The 23385-nt window shown below is 54.4% G+C and overlaps 3 protein-coding genes across 12 annotated transcripts; 1 reads left to right on the top strand and 2 right to left on the bottom strand.

Moving 5' to 3' along the window:
- Positions 1-14: 14 nt before the first annotated feature.
- Positions 15-9369, top strand: ZNF646 (zinc finger protein 646). Of its 5 annotated transcripts, none has more exons than XM_014556553.2 (3): positions 15-115; positions 2073-7471; positions 8770-9369. In XM_014556553.2, the coding sequence occupies exons 2-3, from the start codon at positions 2155-2157 to the stop codon at positions 8889-8891; spliced, it is 5439 nt and encodes a 1812-aa protein (XP_014412039.1). In that variant the 5' UTR covers positions 15-115; positions 2073-2154; the 3' UTR covers positions 8892-9369. The 5 variants fall into 5 exon arrangements, with proteins under 5 accessions (XP_014412039.1, XP_014412037.1, XP_014412038.1 ...); XM_014556551.2 differs by lacking the exon at positions 15-115 and adding an exon at positions 196-443; XM_014556552.2 differs by lacking the exon at positions 15-115 and adding an exon at positions 622-834.
- Positions 9287-16070, bottom strand: PRSS53 (serine protease 53). 5 transcript variants are annotated; one of them, XM_032460402.1, is made up of 11 exons: positions 14384-16045; positions 13428-13448; positions 13159-13321; positions 12577-12842; positions 12286-12476; positions 11924-12143; positions 10981-11131; positions 10652-10896; positions 10420-10565; positions 9985-10201; positions 9287-9676 (listed from the first exon to the last, which is right to left on the bottom strand). In XM_032460402.1, exons 1-11 carry the CDS (start codon positions 14439-14441, stop codon positions 9657-9659), a joined length of 1698 nt encoding a protein of 565 aa, XP_032316293.1. In that variant the 5' UTR covers positions 14442-16045; the 3' UTR covers positions 9287-9656. The 5 variants fall into 5 exon arrangements, with proteins under 5 accessions (XP_032316293.1, XP_032316295.1, XP_032316291.1 ...); XM_032460404.1 differs by having other exon boundaries at positions 12286-12440; XM_032460400.1 differs by having other exon boundaries at positions 13159-15347; positions 15935-16070.
- A 131-nt stretch (positions 16071-16201) lies between these two features.
- Positions 16202-18367, bottom strand: VKORC1 (vitamin K epoxide reductase complex subunit 1). Of its 2 annotated transcripts, XM_006181490.3 has the most exons (3): positions 17990-18277; positions 17120-17229; positions 16202-16664 (listed from the first exon to the last, which is right to left on the bottom strand). In XM_006181490.3, the coding sequence occupies exons 1-3, from the start codon at positions 18160-18162 to the stop codon at positions 16456-16458; spliced, it is 492 nt and encodes a 163-aa protein (XP_006181552.1). In that variant the 5' UTR covers positions 18163-18277; the 3' UTR covers positions 16202-16455. The 2 variants fall into 2 exon arrangements, with proteins under 2 accessions (XP_006181552.1, XP_006181553.1); XM_006181491.3 differs by lacking the exon at positions 17120-17229 and having other exon boundaries at positions 16559-16664; positions 17990-18367.
- Positions 18368-23385: the final 5018 nt, after the last annotated feature.

Raw genomic sequence — 23385 nt, 5'->3', positions numbered from 1 at the left:
GAAGTGGAAGGGAGCTTTCCCGGCTAGGGAGGAAAGCAAAGTTTCCGAAGCACTCCCAGTTGAAGGTGGCGGAAAAACAGCTTGCAAGGGGGTCTCTGTGGGTGCTAATGACAAGGTACACCAGACAGGCTTACGGGATGCAGCAGCTATTGCTAGCCTGGGGCTAGATCTCCATGAACTAGAAGGTGGGAGGACAGAAAGGCCATGTTCAAGATTTGTAGTACCGAAATCAGCTTATATTCCACAACATTTCCCTTAAGAACAAGGAGTGACTGAAGCTTCCTACGTCTGTCTTGGGAAGTTTTTCAGGCAGCCCCCCACTTTCGTGCAGTGTCTCTAAATTACTGAGACCAGGTCTGCAGAACCCTTTTTTTCCCCTCTTCTGCGCTCAGCCAGCATGCACCGGAACGATTTTAGCGGCTCTTCCCGGAAGTGTGGCTAAGGTTAGTGCAGAAACAACGCAGCATTCTGACCTACGTGGGCGGGGTCAGAGTCGCGCGTCAGCGGCTTTTTACCCAGCGCCGGAAGTGTGTTTGTGTGGAACCGCTGCTTGGAGGCGGGACAGAAGTATTCTCAAGGCGGAAGTTTCGCGGGGAAGCTTTTGAGGCCAGGACACTTCCTGTTTCCTAGTAACAATAGGAAGTGTCCGCGGAGCTGGGGGTAGACTTCTGGCTCGTGCCAGCTGCGTCCTCTTTCCTCTACCTCCTTCTTTCTCTCCCTCTTTTATCCCTCTTTACCTCTCCTCCCACCTCCCAGGAGCCCTGGCGGAGAGTGCGTGTGTGGGAGCGCGAGAGACCCCCACAGCCACCCCTGGGGCGCGCGGCTGCAGTTAGGGTGAGGGTCCCAGTGCGCAGGCGCACTCCCGTTCGCGGTCCCCAACGGACGCACCCGCGGCGGGAACGAGAAGGGGCCACTGGTGCGAGGTAGGGGTCCTAAAAGAAAATTGGCCAAGGAGATAAGTGAGGCAAGTGGACCTCTTTGGTGGTTGATTAGGAGAGGGGACTCTTGAACGAAGGACCTTTGTGAGGTGAGAATTATGGGAGCAGGTTCAGTAAGGGGTTTAGAGTCGGAGATAGGAGTTGTATTAGGGACCCATGGATATGAAGAGTCAGAGTCAGAGAAGGCCAAGGTGATGTAGGAGTCATGGGGGCCTGTTATGGAAAGAGCAAGGGCTTTGGAAAGATTGAGTCAGTGAGTTTGCTCATATGTAAACTGAGATAACAGAGACAATTGCTGTGTGTTGTGAAGATTGACACAACGGATATTCTTTACTTAGCATAGTGCCTGGCACTTGGTAATGCTTAGGTAGCACAGGCTGCTGTTGTCATCAGTATTATGAGAGGAGGTAGAAGGAAAAATGAGAAGGGATGGTGGGGGTAAAGCATGAGAAAGAGAAAGAAAGGAGGTGAAGAACCAGAAATGGATGGAATTTCCAAGATGGAAAATAGTTTGGGATCCAGGGAACCCAAGAGAATCTTTCAGAAAGGAGACTTTGTGGCCTTGAAAGGAGTAGGGGAGGTTGGGAAACAAGCCAGCCCTTCCTCTGAAGGTGGCCTCCTAACCTCACCGCTCAGTTCCTTCAGCTGTCAACTGCAGAAAGAAGCTGCTTTTTCAGTGCCTCTAGGCTACTCTGTTTATTTGGGGAATGAAGAAGGGAGGCTTGGACTTATCTTATTGAAAATCCTAGAAAAGGCTCAGGTTTCCTTTTAAGACATCACAGAAGATAGGTTGTTTGTTTCAGGACTACAGAGAGCAGAGAGTTAGGGACAGTAAGACATTTTTCAGAATAGGTCTGTGATCAGAGATAGATTTCATTCCTCTAGATGTTAGTTTCCTCATCTATACCTCTCTCTAGGGGTGAGTTAGGTCTAGGGGAGCTTCCATATTTGAGGAGCTTGTGTGCAGGGAAGCTTTAAATGGTGGTGCTTCCAGAACAGATCTAGTAGGAAGCCAGTCTCTGGGCATTGCTGCATAGGGGACCTCTCTGTGACCTCTGGTGAACTTGTTGCTCATAGAACCAAGAGGCAAAGTTAACTCAAGCCTTCTTTCTGACCACTACCTCCTCTTCCTAGGCCTTGGACCATCCACCAGAGGAAGATGCTGCTGCCACCTGCCTGCTCTTCCTGAACCTCCAGGTTTCTGCCACACTGCCCCATGGAGGACACGCCCACCTCACTTAGTTGCTCAGACTGTCAGCGCCACTTTCCTAGCCTCCCGGAACTGTCACGGCACCGCGAACTGCTCCATCCGTCTTCTAATCAAGACAGTGAGGAGGTCGACAGCATCCCTCGGCCCTACCGCTGTCAGCAGTGTGGGCGGGGCTACCGTCACCCAGGGAGCCTGGTCAACCACCGCCGAACCCACGAGACTGGTCTTTTCCCCTGTACCACCTGTGGCAAGGACTTCACCAATCCCATGGCCCTCAAAAGCCACATGAGGACTCATGCTCCTGAAGGCCGCCGCCGGCGCAGGCCCCCCCGCCCCAAGGAAGCCACTCCACACCTCCAGGGGGAGACAATGTCCACTGACTCCTGGGGCCAGAGGCTTGGCCCTAGGGAAGGCTGGGAAAACCAGAAAAAACACACTGAAGAGACACTTGGCTCTGAGTCTGGGCCTGACCCTAGGGCAGCTCTGGGCACTTGGGAGGATCCACCTTCCAGACTAGGAGAAGGCTGGGAAAGCCAGCCAGATCCTGAGGAAGGCGCAGAGGGCTGGGGGCCCACCACCAACTCTGCCAGAGACCCACCACTCCCCACCCCAGCTAGCAGTCTTCTTAGCAATTTGGAACAGTATTTGGCTGAATCAGTAGTGAATTTCACTGGGGTCCAGGAGCCCACCCAGTCCCCTCCTGCTGAGGAGGAGCGGCGGTACAAGTGCAGTCAATGTGGCAAGACCTACAAACATGCCGGGAGCCTCACCAACCACCGCCAGAGCCACACCCTGGGTGTTTACCCTTGTGCCATCTGCTTCAAGGAGTTCTCTAACCTCATGGCTCTGAAGAACCACTCCCGACTCCATGCCCAGTATCGGCCTTACCAGTGTCCCCACTGCCCCCGCGCCTTCCGGCTCCCCCGAGAGCTGCTGGAACACCAGCAGTCACATGAGGGTGAAAGTCAAGAGCGGCTGTGGGAGGAGAAAGGGATGCCCACCACCAATGGACACACAGACGAGAGCAGCCAGGACCAACTCCCTGGTACACGGATGCTGAATGGCTCCAGGGAGCTGGAGGACAGCGGCCTGGAGGAGTACCGGCCTTTCCGCTGTGGGGACTGTGGCCGTACCTACCGCCATGCTGGAAGCCTCATTAACCATCGCAAGAGCCACCAGACAGGTGTCTATCCCTGCACCATCTGTTCTAAGCAGCTGTTCAACGCAGCTGCCCTCAAAAACCATGTGCGGGCTCATCACAGACCCCAGCAAGGAGCTGGAGAGGATGGGCAGCCATCGATGCTGCCAGCTCCCCTGCCCCTGGCTGAGACCACCCACCAAGAGAAAGATGTACCCCCTACCACTGTGGACCACCGCCCCTATAAGTGCATTGAGTGTGGTCGGGCTTACCGCCACCGGGGGAGCCTGGTGAACCACCGCCACAGCCATCGGACAGGAGAGTACCAGTGCTCGCTCTGTCCCCGCAAGTACCCCAACCTTATGGCCCTGCGCAACCACGTGCGGGTACATTGCAAGGCTGCCCGCCGCAGCGCAGGCTCAGGGGCTGAAGGTCCCCCCAGCCACCTTAAGGTGGAACTCCCGCCCAACCCAATGGGAGCAGAGGCAGCCCCACACACAGATCAGGGGCCTGGGTGCAAACATGAAGGGACGACCACTGATGTTCCCCCAGCAGCAGATCGGACTGCACCACAGATATGTAGCGTGTGTGGAATGCTCTTTGAAGACCCTGAGAGCCTTGAACGTCATGGCCAGACCCACGGCAATGGGGAGGACAGCAGGACGGAGACCAGGGTGTCGCCTCCTCGGACATTTGCCTGCCGAGACTGTGGAAAAAGCTATCGCCACTCAGGCAGCCTCATCAACCACCGGCAGACCCACCAGACAGGAGACTTCAGTTGCGGGGCCTGTGCCAAACACTTCCACACCATGGCTGCCATGAAGAACCACTTGCGTCGCCACAGTCGACGGCGGAGCAGGCGGCACCGGAGGCGGGCCAGCAGCACCAGCGGCAGTGGGGGAGAAGCCAAACTCCCGTCAGGTGGAAACTGGGCAACAGAGCTGGTGGAAGACAGTGAGGGCCTGGACTGTCCCCGAGACCCTCTGGGGGAAAGTCCTAGAGGAGTCGAAGGCAACATGAAAAGTGATGGGGGCTGTTTGCCGGTTGCAGCTGAAAGGGACGAATGTGGGCTTGAGAGGGATGAGGCCTGTTTCCAGGGTGATAAAGAGAGCAGAGGCACTGAGGAAGGCCTGGAAAGGAAGGAGGCCTGTTTCCTTGACAACTTGGACATCCCAAGCGGTGAGGAAAGCAGTGAGACTCGCTTCTGTGATGGCCTCCCTGGGGTAGAGGAAGATCAGAAACCAGCCACTGGCCAGTCCAGCTCCCCTCCCTGCTCTGCCGAAGCCGCTGATGGCTGGCAGGCTGAGGTCTCCCACACATGTTCTGACTGTGGGCATTCTTTCCCCCATGCCACCAGCCTGCTGAGCCACAGGCCCTGTCACCCACCGGGCATCTATCAGTGCTCCCTCTGCCCAAAGGAGTTTGACTCCCTGCCTGCCCTGCGCAGCCACTTCCAGAAACACGGGCCTGGGGAGGCAGCTTCAGCACAGCCTTTCCTTTGCTGCCTCTGCGGCATGATCTTCCCTGGGCGGGCTGGCTACAGGCTTCACCGGCGCCAGGCTCATGACTCTTCTGGCATGACTGAGGGCTCGGAGGAAGAGGGGGAAGAGGAAGGAGCAGCAGGGGCAGCCTCCACCCACAGCCCCCCACTGCAGTTCTCGGAAGCAGAGCTGCTGAATCAGCTGCAGCGGGAGGTGGAGGCACTGGATGGAGCCGGTTATGGACACATCTGTGGCTGCTGTGGTCAGACATATGATGACCTAGGGAGCCTGGAGCGTCACCACCAAAGCCAGAGTTCTGGAAATACTACAGATGAGGTTCCCAGCTTCATTCATCACCCGGGAGAGTCAGGTGATGCCACAGGGATGGTTGCAGATGGCGTCTTTGAGGGCACGGTGACCTCTCTCTCTGGGGAGGGTGAAGACACAAAGTCTGGAGAGGGGGTAGGTGCTGCGCTTGCAGACAGCCTTTGTGCACAGGGTGGAGAAAGTTCTCTGGAGGCCCAGCCCCGCCCCTTCCGCTGCAACCAGTGCGGCAAGACCTATCGCCATGGGGGCAGCTTGGTGAACCACCGGAAGATCCATCAGACCGGAGACTTCATCTGTCCCGTCTGCTCCCGCTGCTACCCCAACCTGGCTGCCTACCGTAATCACCTGCGAAACCACCCACGCTGCAAAGGCTCTGAGCCCCAGGTGGGCCCCATCCCAGAGGCAGGAGGCAGCAGTGAGCCCCAGAACAGGGCAGAGGAGGGCCTTGGGCAGGTTGAAGTGGAGAAGTTCCAGAAAGAACTTAAAGTGGAGCCCCTGGAGGAGGTGGCAAGGGTGAAAGAAGAGGCCTGGGAGGAGACCACTGTGAAGGGGGAGGAGATGGAGCCGAGGTTGGAGACCGCAGAGAAGGGCTGCCAGACCGAGGCAAGCTCTGAACGGCCCTTCAGCTGCGAGGTGTGCGGCCGGTCCTACAAGCACGCTGGCAGCCTCATCAATCACCGACAGAGCCACCAGACCGGCCACTTTGGCTGCCAGGCCTGCTCCAAAGGCTTCTCAAACCTCATGTCCCTCAAGAACCACCGGCGCATCCACGCGGATCCCCGGCGCTTCCGCTGCACCGAGTGTGGGAAGGCCTTCCGCCTGCGGAAACAGCTGGCCAGCCACCAGCGAGTCCATGCTGAGCGTGGTGGGGGTGGGTGCACCCGAAAGCTGACTCGGGAAGATCGGCCCTTTCGCTGTGGGCAGTGTGGGCGGACCTACCGCCACGCCGGCAGCCTCCTGAACCACCGGCGGAGCCATGAGATGGGCCAGTATAGCTGCCCCACCTGCCCAAAGACCTACTCCAACCGCATGGCCCTGAAGGACCACCAGAGGCTGCATTCGGAGAGCCGGCGGCGGCGTGCTGGGCGGTCCCGGCGGGCAGCTGTGCGCTGTGCCCTCTGCGGCCGGGGCTTCCCTGGCCGGGGATCTCTGGAGCAACACCTGCGAGAGCATGAGGAGGAGACCAAAGGTGGTCAGGGAGGCCCAAATAGCCCAGAGGGTGGTGACCAGGGACTAGAAGACAGACTGGGTGGTACTGATTCGGTGCCCCAGTTGGAGGATGTAGCCACAAGGCCAGTGGAGCAGACTCAGAGCCCCATCAGGGCAGCAGGTTCAGAAGCCACAGATCCAATGTCCTGGGGCCCAGGGAAAGCAGATGGGTGGCAAGGAGACGGGGGATCCGTGAATCATGATGGAGACTGGGTTCCTGGGGGTCACGTACTGACCAAGCCAGAAGACAAGTCAGGGTACGGTGTCCCCAGGAGTCCTTGCCACCTTGGCAACAGCCAGCCCAATGGACCTAGTCTGTTTCCCATGGATAGCTGGGACAGTGGAGACAGCAGCCCTCAGCCCCAGCCAGAGAGCCACTCCTTTTCCTGCAGCCATTGTGGCAAGTCCTACTGCCAGTCGGAAGGCCCCTTGAATCATAACACCCACAAGACAGACCATCACTATTGCCTGCTCTGCTGTAAGGAGTTCCTGAATCCTGTGGCCACTAAGAATCACAGCCACAACCACATAGCTGACCAGACCTTTGCCTGCCCTGATTGTGGCAAGGTCTTTCAGTCCCACCATGAACTAGCCAGTCACCTGCAGACTCATGCTAGGGGCCTCAGTCAGATGCCACCCCAGATAGAGGAGGCCAGAGGTCCCAGAGCTGGGGCTGTGGAGGATGAAGTGGATCTCCCTGGTCAAGGGAAAGCCCAGAAGTCTCCATCAGAACCCCCTGGTGCCCCAGGAGAGAATGCCGGGAGAGCTAATGGAGGCCAAGGCATAAAGTCCACAGGGGCTGAGGATGAGGAGCGGCCCTTCCGCTGTGCCCAATGTGGGCGCTCCTACCGCCATGCTGGGAGCCTGCTGAACCACCAGAAGGCCCACACGACTGGACTCTATCCCTGTTCCCTCTGCCCCAAACTCCTCCCCAACCTGCTGTCCCTTAAGAACCACGGCAGGACCCACACGGACCCCAAGCGCCACCGCTGCAGCATCTGTGGCAAGGCCTTCCGGACAGCTGCCCGACTGGAGGGCCATGGGCGGGTCCATGCACCCCGGGAGGGGCCCTTCACCTGCTCCCATTGTCCTCGCCACTTCCGCCGCCGCATCAGCTTCCAGCAGCACCAGCAGCAGCACCAGGAGGAACGGACAGTGGCCAGCTCTGGTACGGGGGCATGACAGGGTGTGGGCATAGGATTGAAGGGTCCCAGAGGAGGTGGGGACACAGTGGAGGGTTAAAATTGGTCCCAAGGTGCGGGGGAAGCAAGTAGCAAGAGGATCACATGGGTCCCAGGGAGTGGCAGGGGGCTGGGATATGGAGAAAGCTAGTTTGAGGATGCTACCTTTTGAGCGGCTGAGATCTGAAGCCCTGGGTCAGGCGAATAGCATGGTGGGCTGGGGCAGTTGGGGGTGGCAGGGAGTGGTCAGGAGCTGCCCAGGCTCCTCTGCCTTGCTGGAGCCAAAGAGGAATGGTCTGTTTGGGGAGGGGAGGTAGCTGGGTACCATCTAGCTGCTATATCTGGAAACCCTCCTGAACCAGCCAGTTAAGTAATAACTTCCAGAGGAAAAGATGGTCTATGGTCTGCTCCTTCCTAGAGTAGGCAAGGAGGCAGGGAATGAGGAACAGGGCATGGGAGTCCCCAGACTGGACCGCTTTGTGGCTTCCACGCCGACTTGGTCAGGGAAACTGGGTGGCTAGTTGGCACCCAGCTCCCTGTCCCTCTCCCTGCGTCTTATCTCTGCACCTCCTCTTTTCTTGGCAACTAGACCCTTGGCGCTTTCCCACCTATGTTGCCCCACGTCTCTTCTCCTTCCTGTTTTTCAATCCTCCTCTTCTTTCTTTGCTGCATATTTCCTTTTTATGATCCAATCAAATCACCCTTTTTACCTGCACACCCTGCTCCCCATCAGCACACCTTTAACTGGAACTGAGTCACAGATAATTGTTTCTTTGAAGCCAGGCTCAGCTGTAGTAACAGCAGTCATTAGCCCCTATCTCCTGTCCTCTATCAAGGGGACTCCCCACGAAAGGCACCTCGGCCCAGCCTCCACAAGGCTGTGGAGGAGTGGGACAGCCTGTTCCCTCAGCAGGTCCTGGTCTCGCTCTCCACCTCCTCTAGGGGCCCGTAGCCCTTCTCCCAGGGCCCCTTCCATTTAGTGGCCACCAAAGGTGGGTGTCCCTAAGATGGTGGGCCCTTGAAGGGAGACTGTCAGGGAAGGAGGGGACAGTGGTGAGATGCCCCTGAGAGCGCTGACAAGAGGACTTTCAGGATAAAAGATTTTTTGTGACCCTAAGGGAACGAGCGAGGAGCTAGTTAGCCAGGTCTGGGAAGATAATTGGGAGTTCTCATACAGGCCTCAGGGGCCATGGGCGATGGGGAGTGGCCTGCGGGGCTAGGGATGGGGGTACAAGTTGTATGGAGTTTGCCCCCTCAGTCAGTGACCTCCTCTCTCTCTCCCCAGGATCCCCAGAGGCACCAGCGGCAGGCAGAGGGGACCTGTCATTGCCCCCTCCACCCACCCCCACAGCCCCACACCTGGACCCTTCACCCCAGTGGCCTGCAGACCTAAGCTTCTCCCTCTGAACTTCAGTTCTCCAAAGATCAGAATGTGGGGTGGGGGGCAGGTTTGCAGGGAAAGGCTTGATCTCCTTGTTTTGCTCAGGAGTAGTTTGGGCATCCCCAGCTCTTTTCTCCTCTCACCTGGCGAAGAGGACCCAGATCTGGCTTCTTTCCCAAGGAGGGGGTGAGGTCTTCCTCCTGTCCTGTCCTTGAAGGACCCCCTTTCCCCCAGCCTTTGTCACCACCTTCTTCCCTGTGACCAGCTCTGCAAGTAACCCAGTGGCAGGCTCGGCCATGATGCTGGGCCCCCCTCACCAGCCAGATTCCAACACCAGGGAGAGGCAGATTCAGAGAGAGCCGCAGGTGGGAATGTTGCCTGTGGAAGGGGAGCCTTTTACTACAATTTGTAACTTATTTTCTAAAATCTATTTTGTAACAATTTATTTAAGTTTAAAAAAAAAAACAGGAAAATTGCTCCCCCCCAAAAAAGAAATTTTCAAAGTATGAGGCTGGTGTGATTGTTTCTGAGGGGATGAGGAATAGGGAAAGCTGGGGATGCCTGCGTCGGACTGCAGAGCTGGGTGTGGGGGAGCACCCACAGGCCTCGTCTCCCTGTCCTGCAGGGTGGGGAGCAGGGGCAGCTGCGGGTCGGGGCAGGCTCCTTCCTAGAGCCCATTGTGCCCACCTTTGGGCCTGCCTGGGTGTGTGTGTCAGGGGGATGGGGTAAGAGCATGGGAAAAGAGATGTGGGAATTGCTTCCCTGTAACTGCGGCGTCCCAGAGCCACCTGTCAACAGCCGGCTGGTTGGCCTGTCAAGGAGAGGAAGGAGGGTGGGGTTGATCTTGTCCTCACAGCTTCCCTCCCTCCCTCCAAGGAAGAGGTAGGCAGTGCTCCTTAGGCCCCATGACAGATGGGAAGAGTGAGGTTTGAAGAGGTCAAGAGGCGTGCTTCAAGTCAAACAGAGACGAAGAGCCAGGACTTGAATCCAGATAGGTCTGTCCTCTACTCCACCCCACCCAGGGAAGCTCCAGGTGGGTCAGGACAGATCCTGCCCTAGATCGAGGGAGAAGCGATCTGGAGAGGCAGATGTTGACAGGGAGGCCCCAGGGCCACATACTCGTGTTCACAGGGCAGCTTCCAGGCTCAATCTCAGGCTCTGGCTCCTCAGCGAAGTAGACCTGCCAGTCCAAACTGCTGACCCAGTTCTCATAGGTGGGGAGCGCCGCAAAGACAGCAGGCCTTGCAGGGCCTTGGCAGGCATCGCCAAAGCTGTGCAGCCCAGCCAGGAACCACGTGCCCCTCACCTCATGCACCAGCGGTGCCCCCGACAGGCCCTGTCAGGGGTTAAGGGACACTGAGTGACTTCCATTTCTCCCCAGGTAGCTGCAGGGGGCAGAGGGGCCTGGGCTGAGGCTCTGGCTACTTGGGAGCCAGATGGCAGAAAGGCTGATTTAGGTGAAAGGTGGGTCTGAGCGCGAGCATGGCAGGAGGTCTGTTCATGAGTGGCAGCGTGAGGGGTCTGTGGAGTGAGGTTTGGGGGACTGGGGCTCACCTCGCAGCCAGGCGGCTCACCCACAACACTGGTACACACCATCCCTGACAGAATGGGGATGCTGTCGCTCCCAAGGGCCGCATGCAGGCGGCTACAGGCCCTGGGCCCCAAGATGGTCACAGGCACCGTCTGAGGGGAGCTGGTGCCTGCAGGACGAGGGAGAAGACCCAGCTGCCTCCATGGCCTGTAAACTGGATGCACAGCTGCTGGTGGCCCTGACCTACCTACATACCTGCTCCTTGGCGGGCTAGCCCCAGGACCCAGCCGCGTTCCCCATCAGGCAGGCGGTGGTCATCATAGGGCAGGCATAGGGGCCGCAGGCTGGGACCTAGTGTTACGGGCTGGGCCAGCAGCAGGAGGGCCACGTCGTAGCCCCCTTCCGGGTGGGTATACGCCCCATGCAGGATGACTTGCTTCAGGCCCCGCTCCTCTGGTTCAGCTGCCAGGCCTACAGTCCATTCCTCTGGGGTCTGGCGCCTGTGCAAGGACAGAGTTGACAGCACTGGGTGGCAGAGCTGCCGGCAAGGGTGCAGGCACAAAGATGAGGGAGACAGGGCTCACCCAATGAAGCAGTGGGCAGCAGTCAGCACCACCTCCTCTGACACTAGGGCTCCACCACAGGCCAGCTTCCCTTGGTGCTTCAGCCTGGCGTCCCAGGGCCATGGGGAGGGAGCTCCTGCCCGAGGGCCTTCTCTCCTCAAGGATCCACAGGCTGAAACAGACAGATTACATCATCTGCCTTCTTGCTAAGTGCTCACTGCATGCCAGGCTCTGAGCTAAGCGTTTCCCACGTGCTATCAAATATCCTCACAATGTCCTTTTAAGCTGAATATTTGTTACCCTCATTACCAAAGTTATCCAAAGTTTCAGAGAGGTTAAGTGACTTTCCAGCTCAGTAACCACCAGCAGGTAGCCGACTAGGGATTCAAAACCCAGGGCCTAAGCTTTTAACCCCGATGGTCCAGTCTCATGGGAGTGGCCTGCTCATCCTTCCCCCACCCCACCTGTCTGCACCCCTCTGGGCTTGGACTGGCCCCAGAACTCCTGGCTCATTAGTGCTTCTCTTACCATCAAGACAGAGCTTCCTTCCTGGGAATTACTTTACATGCAATTTGCATGTTAGTCACTTAATGCCAAAATTAATGCCCGACTGAGCAGGAGCCCTACCCTGTCCAATCTTGCTGAGTCCCTGCTTGGAAATATGTAGCTTACCCCTAAACCATCAATCAGATCTCAGAAATCCCTCCTTACCCAAACTACAAGTGGATAAAGTTCCAAGGCGTCTATGCCTCTTAGCCTCAACGGGGCTCTTCCCATCCTAGGGGTGGAAAGGGGCCTTAAAAGCCTCTTCATTAGCCCCTGGCAGTGTGTAGACACCCTGTACCAGTTCTCTATTCTGAGCTGAAATTTGTTCCACTGTGGCTTCCACTCACTGCCCGGAAGTCCTCATGCAGGCCTGGGGAAGGTCCCCACATGTCCCATTCCTAACACCTGCTGCTCATACCTACACAGCTGTCCTCATCACTGATCTCCGGGGTCTCAGGGTCCTGAGCTAGGAAGGCTGCCCCCTGAGCTCGAGCCTGCAGCCAGGAGCTGTGAGTAGCCGTGTTGGTCAGCAGCACAGGAGTGTCTTCCTGGGCACAGCTTGATGCGAAACTGATGATCCCAGCTTGAATCCAGTGTCCATCAGGTTCGCGGCACAGCACTGGGCCCCCGGAATCTCCCTGGAGCCAGGCAGTGTTGTCAAGGGCAGACACCTGAGCACCCACCCTGGGTGGACACCCTCTACCTGCGGTCCTCCCACCCGTCCCTGTGGATTGAGGCTAGGCTCCCTCCCCTTCTTGTCCCCTGTCATCCTCCTCAGACCTGACAGGGCCCCTGCACCCCGGGCTGGGGACCCCCACACAGCATCCCAGACCGGGCCGGGCTGGCCAGCAGCCGCTGGTGCAGCCGATTGTAGAGACAGTTACACGTAGGGCGGCTGATTAGACGCAGGTGCAGATTCCGTAGGGTCCTGGGAGCTGGCAAAAGAGAAGGGGTTGGGACCAGAGAGGGCTCTGTGGAGCAAGGGAGACAGGGAACAGGGACATTTGGCAGCTGAAGCTGTGTGACCCTGGGCAAGTTCCTCTCTGGGCTGTAGTCTGGGCCAGCACTTACCATCATTGGTGTCCTGATCCCAGCCAGTTGCCCAGCAGGAGGTCCCAAAGGGGAAGCGATGGGCAGGTTGGGGCAAGCAGATGGGTGTGTGGGCCACGGGGTGGGCAAGCTGTAACAGGGCCAGGTCTGAGCCCTGGCTATAGTGGTTATAGGCCCTGGGCAGCTGCAGAGCAGTCACCCCCACCTCCTCAGCCCCTGGGCTTAGCCCCTCACGCTGCAGAGATCCCAGAACAACTGACCAGGAGTTCAGTTCAGTCACTGCCGCCCTGGAAGGGGAGGGACAAGACCCAGGCATTGAGTGCAAAGGGGGACACCATGGGAGGCAGCACAAAGTAGGTGAAAGAAGGGCCAAAACCTGTGGCTTTAAGCAAAGTCTACCCTTCTCCCAACCTGTTTTCTCATTTGTAAGGCTTCTACCAAAAAGGTTGTTAATAGTTGTTGATAGTATGTACCTAGCACACAGCGTGTTTTTAATAAATGGTACTTCTTTATTCTAGGGGCAGGGCTCAGTCTTGTGGGGTTTGGGGACAAATCACCCACCCTGAAAGCCAGAAACCCTGTTTGACCGCAGCCATGACTCACTTTTCAAAGCAGTGGGCTGCAGTTAGGACCCAGGTGTCCGCCACCAGGGAGCCGCTGCAAATGTGGACCCCCTGCTGCCTCACACTGGCCTGCCACGGCCACTCGCCAGCCACCGTGTTGCCCTCCTGAGGCTCGGGGGGGCCGGGGCCACGCTGCCCGCATGCTGTGGAGAGGTGTAGGTCAGGCTGACAGCAGGCCCCTGTTCTGCCCTCACCCCAGGCCCAACCCAGACCCGAGTATGACCCAGGCCCCATGGCCCCAGAGCTTACCACGCTGAGCTGCTAGAAGACCTGGGGAGAGAGCGACACAGGTGAGACTTGGGGGAGGGAGCCTCACCTGCCTGGCCCAGCCTTGGTGGAGGGGACAGGTTTGGGGGACTTGCCTGGGTCCTTGCCTATGACTCTGGGGCTACCTCACCAGCCCCTCCCAGAATGAAAATATTTATATGAGATCAAGAAACAGTTTTTATTGGAACCTATTCAGAGTGTACACTCAGTAATTAGTTCTCTCTTCGCTGTGCTCAGCACTCTTGGGCCCGAGGGGCAGGGCCTGGGGTTCATCTTGGGGCAAGGCCAGCCCTCCTCCAGGCTTCAGAACCCCCAACTCCTGCCCCTGCTGCTGAGTCAGGGAGGCAACCTGTGCATGTGGAGAGCATTAGCTTAATTGTGCCCTTGGCTGTGGAGGCCTAAGAGGAAGGATTAGAGGCCTGCGTCATGTCCAAGTTGGGGAGGGCGCCGAGAGATTGAGACTCACCCCACCCCTGTTCTGACAACTCAGACTCCCCCACCTTTCCAGAATCTGCCAGAGACTCTACCAAAGGGTTCCCTGCCCTGCCTTTTCCCCATCACAGACACACACAAACATGCCCATTGAACATCTGAGCCAGGAGAGGTGGGTAGTAGGTAAAGACAGGGAGACTGAGGCCAAAGGGCCCCAGAACTTGCCTAATGCCATTCTGGAAGTAGAGAGGTAGACGGGGGCACAGGGTGCACACAGGCGTAATGACAGTTCCCGCACATGTAGACTGTAATCCAGCTCAAGGAAGTCACACCCCTTTGGACACAGGTGGCCATATACACCTCCCCATGCACAGCCAGACACAGTTATGTGCCAAACTGTCACCCCACAGGCAGGCTCCCTTCACACACCTGCAGGGGCTGCTGGGGCAGAGGATGGCTTGTGAACCCCATACCACTTCCCACCCACCCAGATACGGGTGACTCACCCTCTACGAGGACCACCATTCCCAGGATGAGCAGCCTTGGTCCCCAGCTCTGCTTCATGCTGCTCCAGGGCACTCTGCCGCCTGTGCTCTGGTTCCTGGAGAAGCCACCTGGGTCTTCCTAGCTCCACCTTTGCTCCACCCCCAACTTGCTACGACTCAGGTGTCATTGCTTTTCTTGGGCTGGAAGGGAGCCAGCAGTTCCTAGCTCTGGGGCTGTGGTTGTGACCCTGGGCTCTTCACCACCTCTCCCTGAGCCTCTGCCATGCCCAGACTGGGTTCAAATCCCAGGTCCCCCACTGACTACTTGAGTGACCTTGGACAGCTAACCTGCCTGTGCCTTATCTGAAAAACTCAGAATTGTTGAACATAAAGATGTTTAGACCGAAGCCTGGCAGAGTAAACTTGCTCCCAGCATGGAAGCTGTTCCCCAGGAACAGGTGAAGGACCCTCCCAGTTCTCACTTTTCATTTCTGCTTCCCTGCCTCTCTCCCAGGCCTGGGTCCAACTGGATTTTGCATACCTTCCCCTGCTACGTTGCTTCAGAGGCAGGGTGTGCAGGGCTATATCGAGGTGCCAAGGCTGTTTCCTGCTAGGTATGACACCAGCAAATCTCAATGCCTCTCTGTCACCTTCCCGGGAGACAGGGTTACACCTCATAGGTGCTGGAAGACTCAATTAGGAGGGAAGAACACTTGGCGCACCCTTTCTCCCTTCCTGGCTTCTAACTTGGGACAGCCCAGACTGTTCAGGAACCCTGACCCCAACCCAGAGGCAGCTGTGGCTCCAATTAAGAGTACAGATACTGAAGCCAGATGGCCCTGATGGATTCAAGTCCTGAGGGCTCCCTAACCCCCTCCCCAAAACAAGCTGTGTGATCTTAGGCAAGTTACTTAGCCTCTCTGTACCTCAGTCTCCTCATCAAGATAGGGATACAGTCGGTCCTCTGTATCCACAGGTTCTGCATCTGTGGCGGATTCAACCAAACACAGATCAAAAAAAAAAAAAATCCAGAAAGTTCCAAAAAGCAAAACTTGAGTTTGCTGCATGCCAGCAACTAGTTACATAGCATTTACATTGTATTTACAACTATTCACATTGTATTAGATGTAAGTAATCTAGAGATGACTTTAAAGTATAACTTGAAGTATATGGGAGGATGTGTGCAGGGTATATGCAAATTCCATGTCATTTTCTATAAGGGACTTGAGCATCCTTGGATTTTGGTTTAGGGAGTGGGTAGGTCCTGGAACCAGTCCCCTGTGGATACCAAGGGGTGACTTTAATAATAATACCTACCTCATTCCGTTGCTATAAGGATTGAATGAGTCGACACATATCATGTTATTAAACAATGCTTCACATGTGGATGAGTGCTTAGTACACATTTGGAAAAACAAAACAAAACAAAACAAAACACTCACAACCTGCTCCTGGCCCTCTAGGGCCATCAAGACTGGCTTGAGGTGGCAAATAAGGCAGCTGGAGGGATTAAATTTAGACTATAGGAAAAATTTCCCAGCAAGCATGCACAGAATCAGAAGCGCAGCTCACCCTTGCAAATGCACGCTTGGCCCTCCCAGAAGACGAGGCCTGGCTTCTGTAGGCAGCAAGGACAAGCTGCCAGCCTGTTTCCTGGGGGTGGGGGCTGATGGCACCCCAGGTCTTGCTGACTCCACATCCTGGAGAAGGGACTAACCATCCTTCCCAGGTGGGCCCTCCTCTCCCTCTGACTCGTATTTTCTGGTCTGGTCCCAGAGGAGGAAAGACTGGAGAAGGCCCAACGCTAAGGTCCCTGGCCAACAGATGGCTCAGACTTGATTAATTAAGAAATTTTATTGTTCTGAAACTTCCCTCCTTGGGCAACAGCAGGAGCTTTAGAAATCAGCCCTTGGGGACAGAGCCAAAGGCACTAACATGGAGGAAAGAGTGTGGCATGATTGGTCCATTGTCCTGTGGGGGAATATGGTGAGGGCAGGGTGCAGACTCTTCTAAGGACCCAGACCTGGCCCCCTTGGGCAAAGGTCACATGCCAAAGCAGAGCAAATGAGATCAGCCTGGCTTGGGGTGAGGGCTCAGTGCCCCTTGACTTTGCCCTGGGGTCTCTGGACCTCCCGGAAGCTGAGCATCATCAGGCCCACATTGATGGCATAGGTGGTGATGCAAACGATGCAGAAATCATACAGCACGAAGAACAGGATCCAGGCCAAGTAGACAGAACCAGCAAGAGACACCAGGGAACTCAGTACCAGGAGGATAGATGCCCAACGGCCCTGTAGGCAACCTGCAAGGCAGAAAGGGGTCAGTCATGAGCTTCAGGGACTGGCCACCTCTAGAACACTGCCATGACTCCCTGACAGCCAGGGCTACTGGGGAAGAGTCTCTAAAATGAGAGGCTCCCACAGGCCCTGCCAAGGCCTTGGTTCTCTTATCTGTTTACCAAACCCTGGGACCCAAATAGTGAATTTTCCTGCTGAGCTCTACATGAAATGAAAGACAAGCAATCCTTGGATTCCCCCAGAAAGGAACTTCTGAGTCTTTTCCACAAAACTGGGCTCCTAGGAAGTCTTTAAGGTCCCATCTGGTTCTGACAGTAAAGATTCCTGTTAGTTCTCGCCTCCAGGGTGCTCTTTGATGAGCAGTTGGCTGTCAGATGTCTGGGTCACCAAGATTGCGAGGGATGGGCCTGGGCTGGCTAGGAGGGGGGGAGCCTGTCATGAGAGGGTGGGGGCCACTCACCTAACAACAGCTGTATTGTGTAGAAGATGCAACCGAATATGCTGTTGGATTGATTGAGGATGCTGTCCTTGCCCAACACGTGTTCCACCAGTCCAAAGCCCTGGCCCCACCTAGTAGAGGGGAGGGTCCAGGTTAGGAGTGTCAATACAGTGCCGTGAGCCTTGTCCCGGGACGGTGATTTCCAAGAAGCCACCTGGGCTGTCCTTCCCTTTCTCCCTCTTCCCCCAACCCCCATGAGTCCAAGGATCAATGACCTCCTGACATAGCCTCCCTTTGGCCACGTCAGGATTCCATGTCACTGCTCCTATCCCCACTTCAGGCCTGGCCTTGGCTCCCCCATAGGCCCCTCTTTTCATCCTAGACCTTCAATAATTAAGATGTTTTGCTTTGCATAGTTACCAGACACTGGGAAACCAGGGCAGTATCTCTCTCGCCTGGACGCTGCCTGCTCCCTTCCTCTGCTTTAGGTCATCCCACTACCTAGGACCCTCAAGCATAGCCTGACCTGGCCACCCTATCCCCAGGCACGGCGGCCATCCTTAAGAACATCATCAGTCCCTATATACGGCCCCAGCTCCCTGTCCTGCCCCGTCACTGTTATTCCTTGTCATCAGGATCCATGTGCACTCCCCTGAATAACCCCAGTTCCCAGCACCACCTGCCCCCCTTCCCCACACTCATACTTCAGAAACACCCGTTTCGCCAGGCCACGCCCCCTTGAGCAGCCAGGCCCCCGTGGGTCAGCTCCTTGGGCACCCCGATCTCAGACTCCAGAATCATCTGGCAACCTGGTCGCCATGCACACTTGGTCCACTTGCACCGCTCCTACGAGTAGCTGCTTCCCCCTAAGCCTTCCTCTCCCGCGCAAACCTGGAGGAGAAGACGCGCGAACAGCTGACCGCGGTGCCCACGTCGCAGAGAGCGCGGTAATCCCGGTCTCGGGCGCGCGCTGCCTTCACGTGCAGCGCGTAGAGAGAGAGCACTAAGCCCGCGAGGCACAGCGCGAGCCGCACCCATCCAGGGCTCCGCCAGGTAGTCCCCATGTCGTCTGGTCCCACCCGAGGCACCAGCGGGAAGGGAACCAGCCACGGAGCAGGCCCCAGGAGCGAGAAGGGAACCTGCCAAATCAGGCCCGGCCTCTCCCGCCACTCGGACTGGGCGATTGGCCTGCTAATCTCGCACTCCCTGATCCAATTGGTTGTTTCTAGGACCTGGCAGGCGTGCTGCCTGCGTAGGAAAACAGTTGAGGAATGCTGGGACTGGAAAACCAGCTTAAGAAACGTGGGTATTTACGGCTTTGGCGGCCTGCCGGGAATGATGGGAGTTGTAGTCAGAGCGGCCGCAATGCCTCAAGGGTAATGGAGTTTCTGGAGTTTTAAAAACTATATTAATCTCAGAGTAACAGGATATAACGCTGTTCTATGCCAAGCCTTGTTCTGACTTTGGAACATCAGGACCTAGAGACCAGCGGATCAGGGAATTTAGCGAATACTGTAATCGCATCAAGAACCTAGCATTTCCCCTGAAATTATTATCAGACACTACTACGGCTATAACCTCCAATCAGCCTAGCTTGCTCAGCCTTTCCCTCCTGCCACATCAGCGCCTCCTGCTGGCCGATCTCTCTCTCTCTCTGTTTCTCCCCTGCATTCCCAGCTCCATCACCGTGGCCATACCTTGAGGGTATCATAACCTGTGTTCCAGTGAAGTGGCGCCTGGCAAAACCTGAGCCCTGGTCAACCCAACTGTCCCTCTTTCCAAGCCTTCCGTGAGCTAGCTGAACTCTCCCCTTCACAGACATCGCATCTATTGATGACCCATCTCACCCATACCTTTCCTTCCTTCTCATCTGCATCGAAACTTTTCCCCATTTTGGAAGCTGCCACAAATACCCTTTCACATTCAAGTTTTGGGAGGAAAATTTAACGCTCCCATCCTTTACTTCCTCACTTCCTTGCTGCCCAGCACACCATAAACTAGCTCCTGCCCCCTAGTACTCTCCTGACAACTAATAGCTGGTGTTAATATAGGGAAAATGGGGCACTAGAGGATGGTCATGTCCCAGGTTTCTGGGATGCTCCCTGCCAAATGAGGGTCCTTGGCTTCACGCAGGAAGGAATTCAAGAGCGAGCCATAGTTGGGTAAAAGTTGATTTATTTAGAAAGATGCACACTCCATAGACAGAATGTAGGCTGTCTCAGAAGGCCAAAGAGGCCATGAAGCGTGGAGGGATGTTAAGTTTAAAGTAAAAGTAGAAGTAAAAGTAGATACTCCATAGACAGCGTGCAGGCTATCTCAGAAGGTAAGAGTGAGAGAGGAGGTGCGGGGTTGTTAGTTTTTATGGGCTTGGTAACTTCATATGCTAACAAGTGGGAGGATTATTCCAACTACTTTGGGGAAGGGGATGGGATTGCCAGGAACTGCGCCACCACCCACTTTTTGACCTTTTATGGACCTCCGAACTGTCATGGCGCCTGTGGGAGTGCCATTAACATGCTAATGTATTACAATGAGTGTATAATGAACCTCAAGTTCTACTGGAAGCCAAATCTTCAATTGCTGTGCCATTCCTTTAATGGTTGCACCCTGCCCCCTTCCCTCCTGTCTCAGTGTCACTAGGATGCTAAATTCAGTGGATATTTTTCAGTTCTAATCATGCTTTTATTAACAGTATTAGTCACTGTTGGCCACTCATTCCTGGGAATTCTCTCTTCTTCTGGATTCTGTGATATTTCACTCTCCTGCTGGCCCTCCTCCCTCTCTGGCTGCTCCTCACACCCACTCCTCTTCTTCCAGACAGGGTGGTCAGTGGAATAATGGTCCCCAAAGATGTCTGTGTCCTAATTCCTGGGGCCTGTGAACATGTTACATGGCAAATGGGAATTAAGGGAGGAGGATATATTCAAGTGGTAAAACACATGCCTAGCATGCATGAGGTTCTCGGTTCAAACCCCACTACCTCCTCTAAAAATAAATAAATAAACCTAATCCCCCCCCCCAAAAAAAGATGGGGAAAAAATGGGAATTAAGTTTGCAGATGGAATTAAGGTTACTAATTTGCTGAGTTTAAAACAATGTAATTACAAGATTCTTTAAAAATGAAAAGGGCAGCAGAAGGGTCAGAGGGAGGTGTGACTACAGAAAAAAATCACTGAGAGATTCAATGCCTGCTGGCTTTGAAGATGGAGGAAGGGGGTGATGAGCTAAGGAATGTAGGTTACCTCTAGAAGCAGAAAAAGGCAAAGAAATGGATTCTCCCCTAGAGTCTCCAGAAAGGAACTACTGACATCTTGATTTTAGCCCAGCGAGACCCATGCCAGACTTCTGAACTACAGAACTATAAGATAATAAATTCATGTTGTTTTAAGCTACTAAGTTTGTGGTAATTTGTTATAGCAGCAATAAGAAGCTAATACAGAGGACTAGGACTTAGGCTAGTTTCTTACCTCTTCCCACAGTCTCCTGGAATGTTGCTTTTATCTATGGCTGACTTCCCCAGAATGAGTGATCTCAGAGGGAGCAAGTTGGAAACCACAGTGTCTTTATGATTTAGCCTCAAAAGTTACACTGTCACTTCTTATTACCCTATTGGGTTGGGTCAGCCCTGTTCAATGTGGGAAGAGGCTTCAGAGTGATACAGCCCACCAAGAGGTGGGAATCATTGAGGATTTATTAGTGTTTGGCAAATAACCACAAACATAATGGCTTAAAACAAAAACAATTATTTTCTTTTCTCTCACAGTTTTTATGGATTAGAAATTTGGGACAAGCATTTTGGCTGGGTAGTTCTGGCTCATATCACTGCAGTCAGATGATGGCTAATGCTGAAACAATGGGAGACTGATAACCTGGCATCTCTCTCCTTGGGGGTCTCAGGGCTATTCGTGAATCCATGTAGCCTCTCTATCCTGATAGAGGCTAGTTTGGGTTTCCTCATAGCATGGCACCCTCCCAGGCTACAACACGCAGTTTCCAAAATTGTCCTCAATGATTTTCACCTCCATACCATTGTGTAGTTTATTCCCATACTAAATAGGACTGACCTGACCCAATAGGATAATAAGAAATGATGGTTTGTGACTTTGGAGGCTAAGTCATTAAGATATTGTGACTTCCATCTTGCTCCCTCATAGATCACTCCCTCTGGGTGAAGCCAGTTGCCATGTCATTAGGACACTCAAGCAGCCCTAGGGAGAGGTCCACTTAGTGAGAAAGTGAGGCCTCCGGTCAACAGACAGCACTAACTTGCTGGGCATATGAGAGAACCACCCTGGAAGTGGATTCTCTCACATCAGTTGAGGCTTCAGGTAGTTTCTGGCACCATCTTGACTGCAACATCATAAGAGACCCTGAACCAGAAACACCTTGCTCGGCTGCTCCCAGATTCCTGATCCAAAGAAATTGTGTGAGATAATGTTTATTGTTTTGAACTGCTGTATTTTTAGGGTAATTTGCCACACAACAATAGATGATTAATATAGGGCAGTCAGATTACTTACCTGGCAGCTCAGGGCCCCAGTAAAAATGCTCTAGGGAGCCAAGTGGAAGCTTTTATGATCCAGCTTCAGAAGTTATCATATAGTAGTCCCTCCACTGTAATCACAAGTCTGCTTAGTTGCAATGCAAAGGAACAGAGAACTCCACTTCTTTTTTTTTTTTTTTTTAACATTTTTTTATTGAGTTACAGTCATTTTACAATGTTGTGTCAGTTTCCAGTGTAAAGCACAATTTTTCAGTTCTACATGAACACACATACATTCATTCAGAACTCCACCTCTTGATGCAAGAAGCAGCAAAGTCATATTCTAAGATGTTCATGTGAGGTGGAGCATCTTTGGAAAATACAGACTGCCACATGAGGCAACATTATTTCCTCCCATGTCTTCTCTTACTCCCTACAGGTCACAGCTTCTGAGCTCTGACCTGAGCCCAGATGTCTCTCCTGGGCTCCAAACCCGATGGTAGAAACATCTCTTAAACGTCACCACCTGAATGTCTCACAGACCAATCAGATGGGATACAATGCACCCAAAACTGAACTCCTTACCTTCCCCAACCCCGTTCCTTCTCTGGGGTTTCCCATTTTAACCAAGTCCCCCCACCCCAATCCACCCAAGTCACTGTTCCTGGACTACTCTCTTACTCCTTGTAATCTATGCAGACCACTACCCTGGTCACCATCATCACTTCCCACCTAGATAAAGGCAGTGGCCTCTTCACTGGTCTTTCAGATATATTTGTCCCTCACCTCAAGATACATTCTCCATACAACAATTGAAATGCTCCTTTAAAAATGTAAAGATGTAGTATTGTCACTCTGCCTTTCAATAGCATCCCATTTCAATAGCTCAGAGGAAAAAGCCCCAAATTTCTTTCATTTGTTTAACAAATGTTTATTGAGCACCTGTTATGTTCCAGGGATTGTGTTAGAAACTCAGGATTAATTGGTAAAGCAGACAGATATTCATACTCTTGTCTTTCATTTTAGGAAAAAAAAAAGAGCAGTTAATATAATAAATACAAAAAGTATATAGTACATTGCTAGTGATAACTGCTACAGATAAAGGGTAAAACAGAGTGAGGGGAATGGAGGTGATTGCAAATTTTAAATAGGATGATCAGGTTGGGCTTATTCAGCTGACATTTGGATAAAAGCTTAGAGGAAGTGAGGGAGTAAGCTATGTGGAAATCTAGGGGAAGGGTGTTTCAGGCAGAGGGAACAGCCAGTGAGAGGCCTTGAGGTGGAATGTGTCTGCTATGTTTAGGGAACAACAGTGGGGCCAGTGTGGTTGGAGCCAGGAGTATGGGGGGTAAGGACGGAAAGGAAAGAGGTGGATGAGTCGTTAAATCTTTCTGGGCCTCTATCCCCTCATCTGTGAAATAAAGATAATAATAGTACGTCTCTCAGAGGGTTGTTATGAAGATGGAATGAATACCTGTAACAAGAGTGCCTGATCAACGGTGAGTGTTCTGGAGGTGGACTCGTGGAGTGCATGTCTAATCTTCACCGCCGGGGGGCAGCAGCGAGTCCCCGTCTGGTACTTGTCCAGCGCGCAGGGTCGAATGGGGTGAGGCCCTTGCTGGATGCCTGCCGCCTCTGTGGCAGCCACAGCCGCGGTCTCCCGCACTCCCCGCCACACCGCGGCCACGTGGGCGTTAGAGTCCTGGGACGCTGCAAGCACTCCTTTGCTTCTCTGCGCACGCTGGCATCCCCACCGGGAGCACCCGCCCCACTTCCTTCTTCCGCTGCTTCAAGCCCTGCCTGC

This window comes from Camelus ferus, chromosome 18 (genome assembly GCF_009834535.1).
Source record: "Camelus ferus isolate YT-003-E chromosome 18, BCGSAC_Cfer_1.0, whole genome shotgun sequence".
NCBI lineage: Eukaryota > Metazoa > Chordata > Mammalia > Artiodactyla > Camelidae > Camelus > Camelus ferus.
The sequence above is the reverse complement of the archived record's forward strand: the minus strand, read 5'-3'. Positions and strand labels throughout refer to the sequence as shown.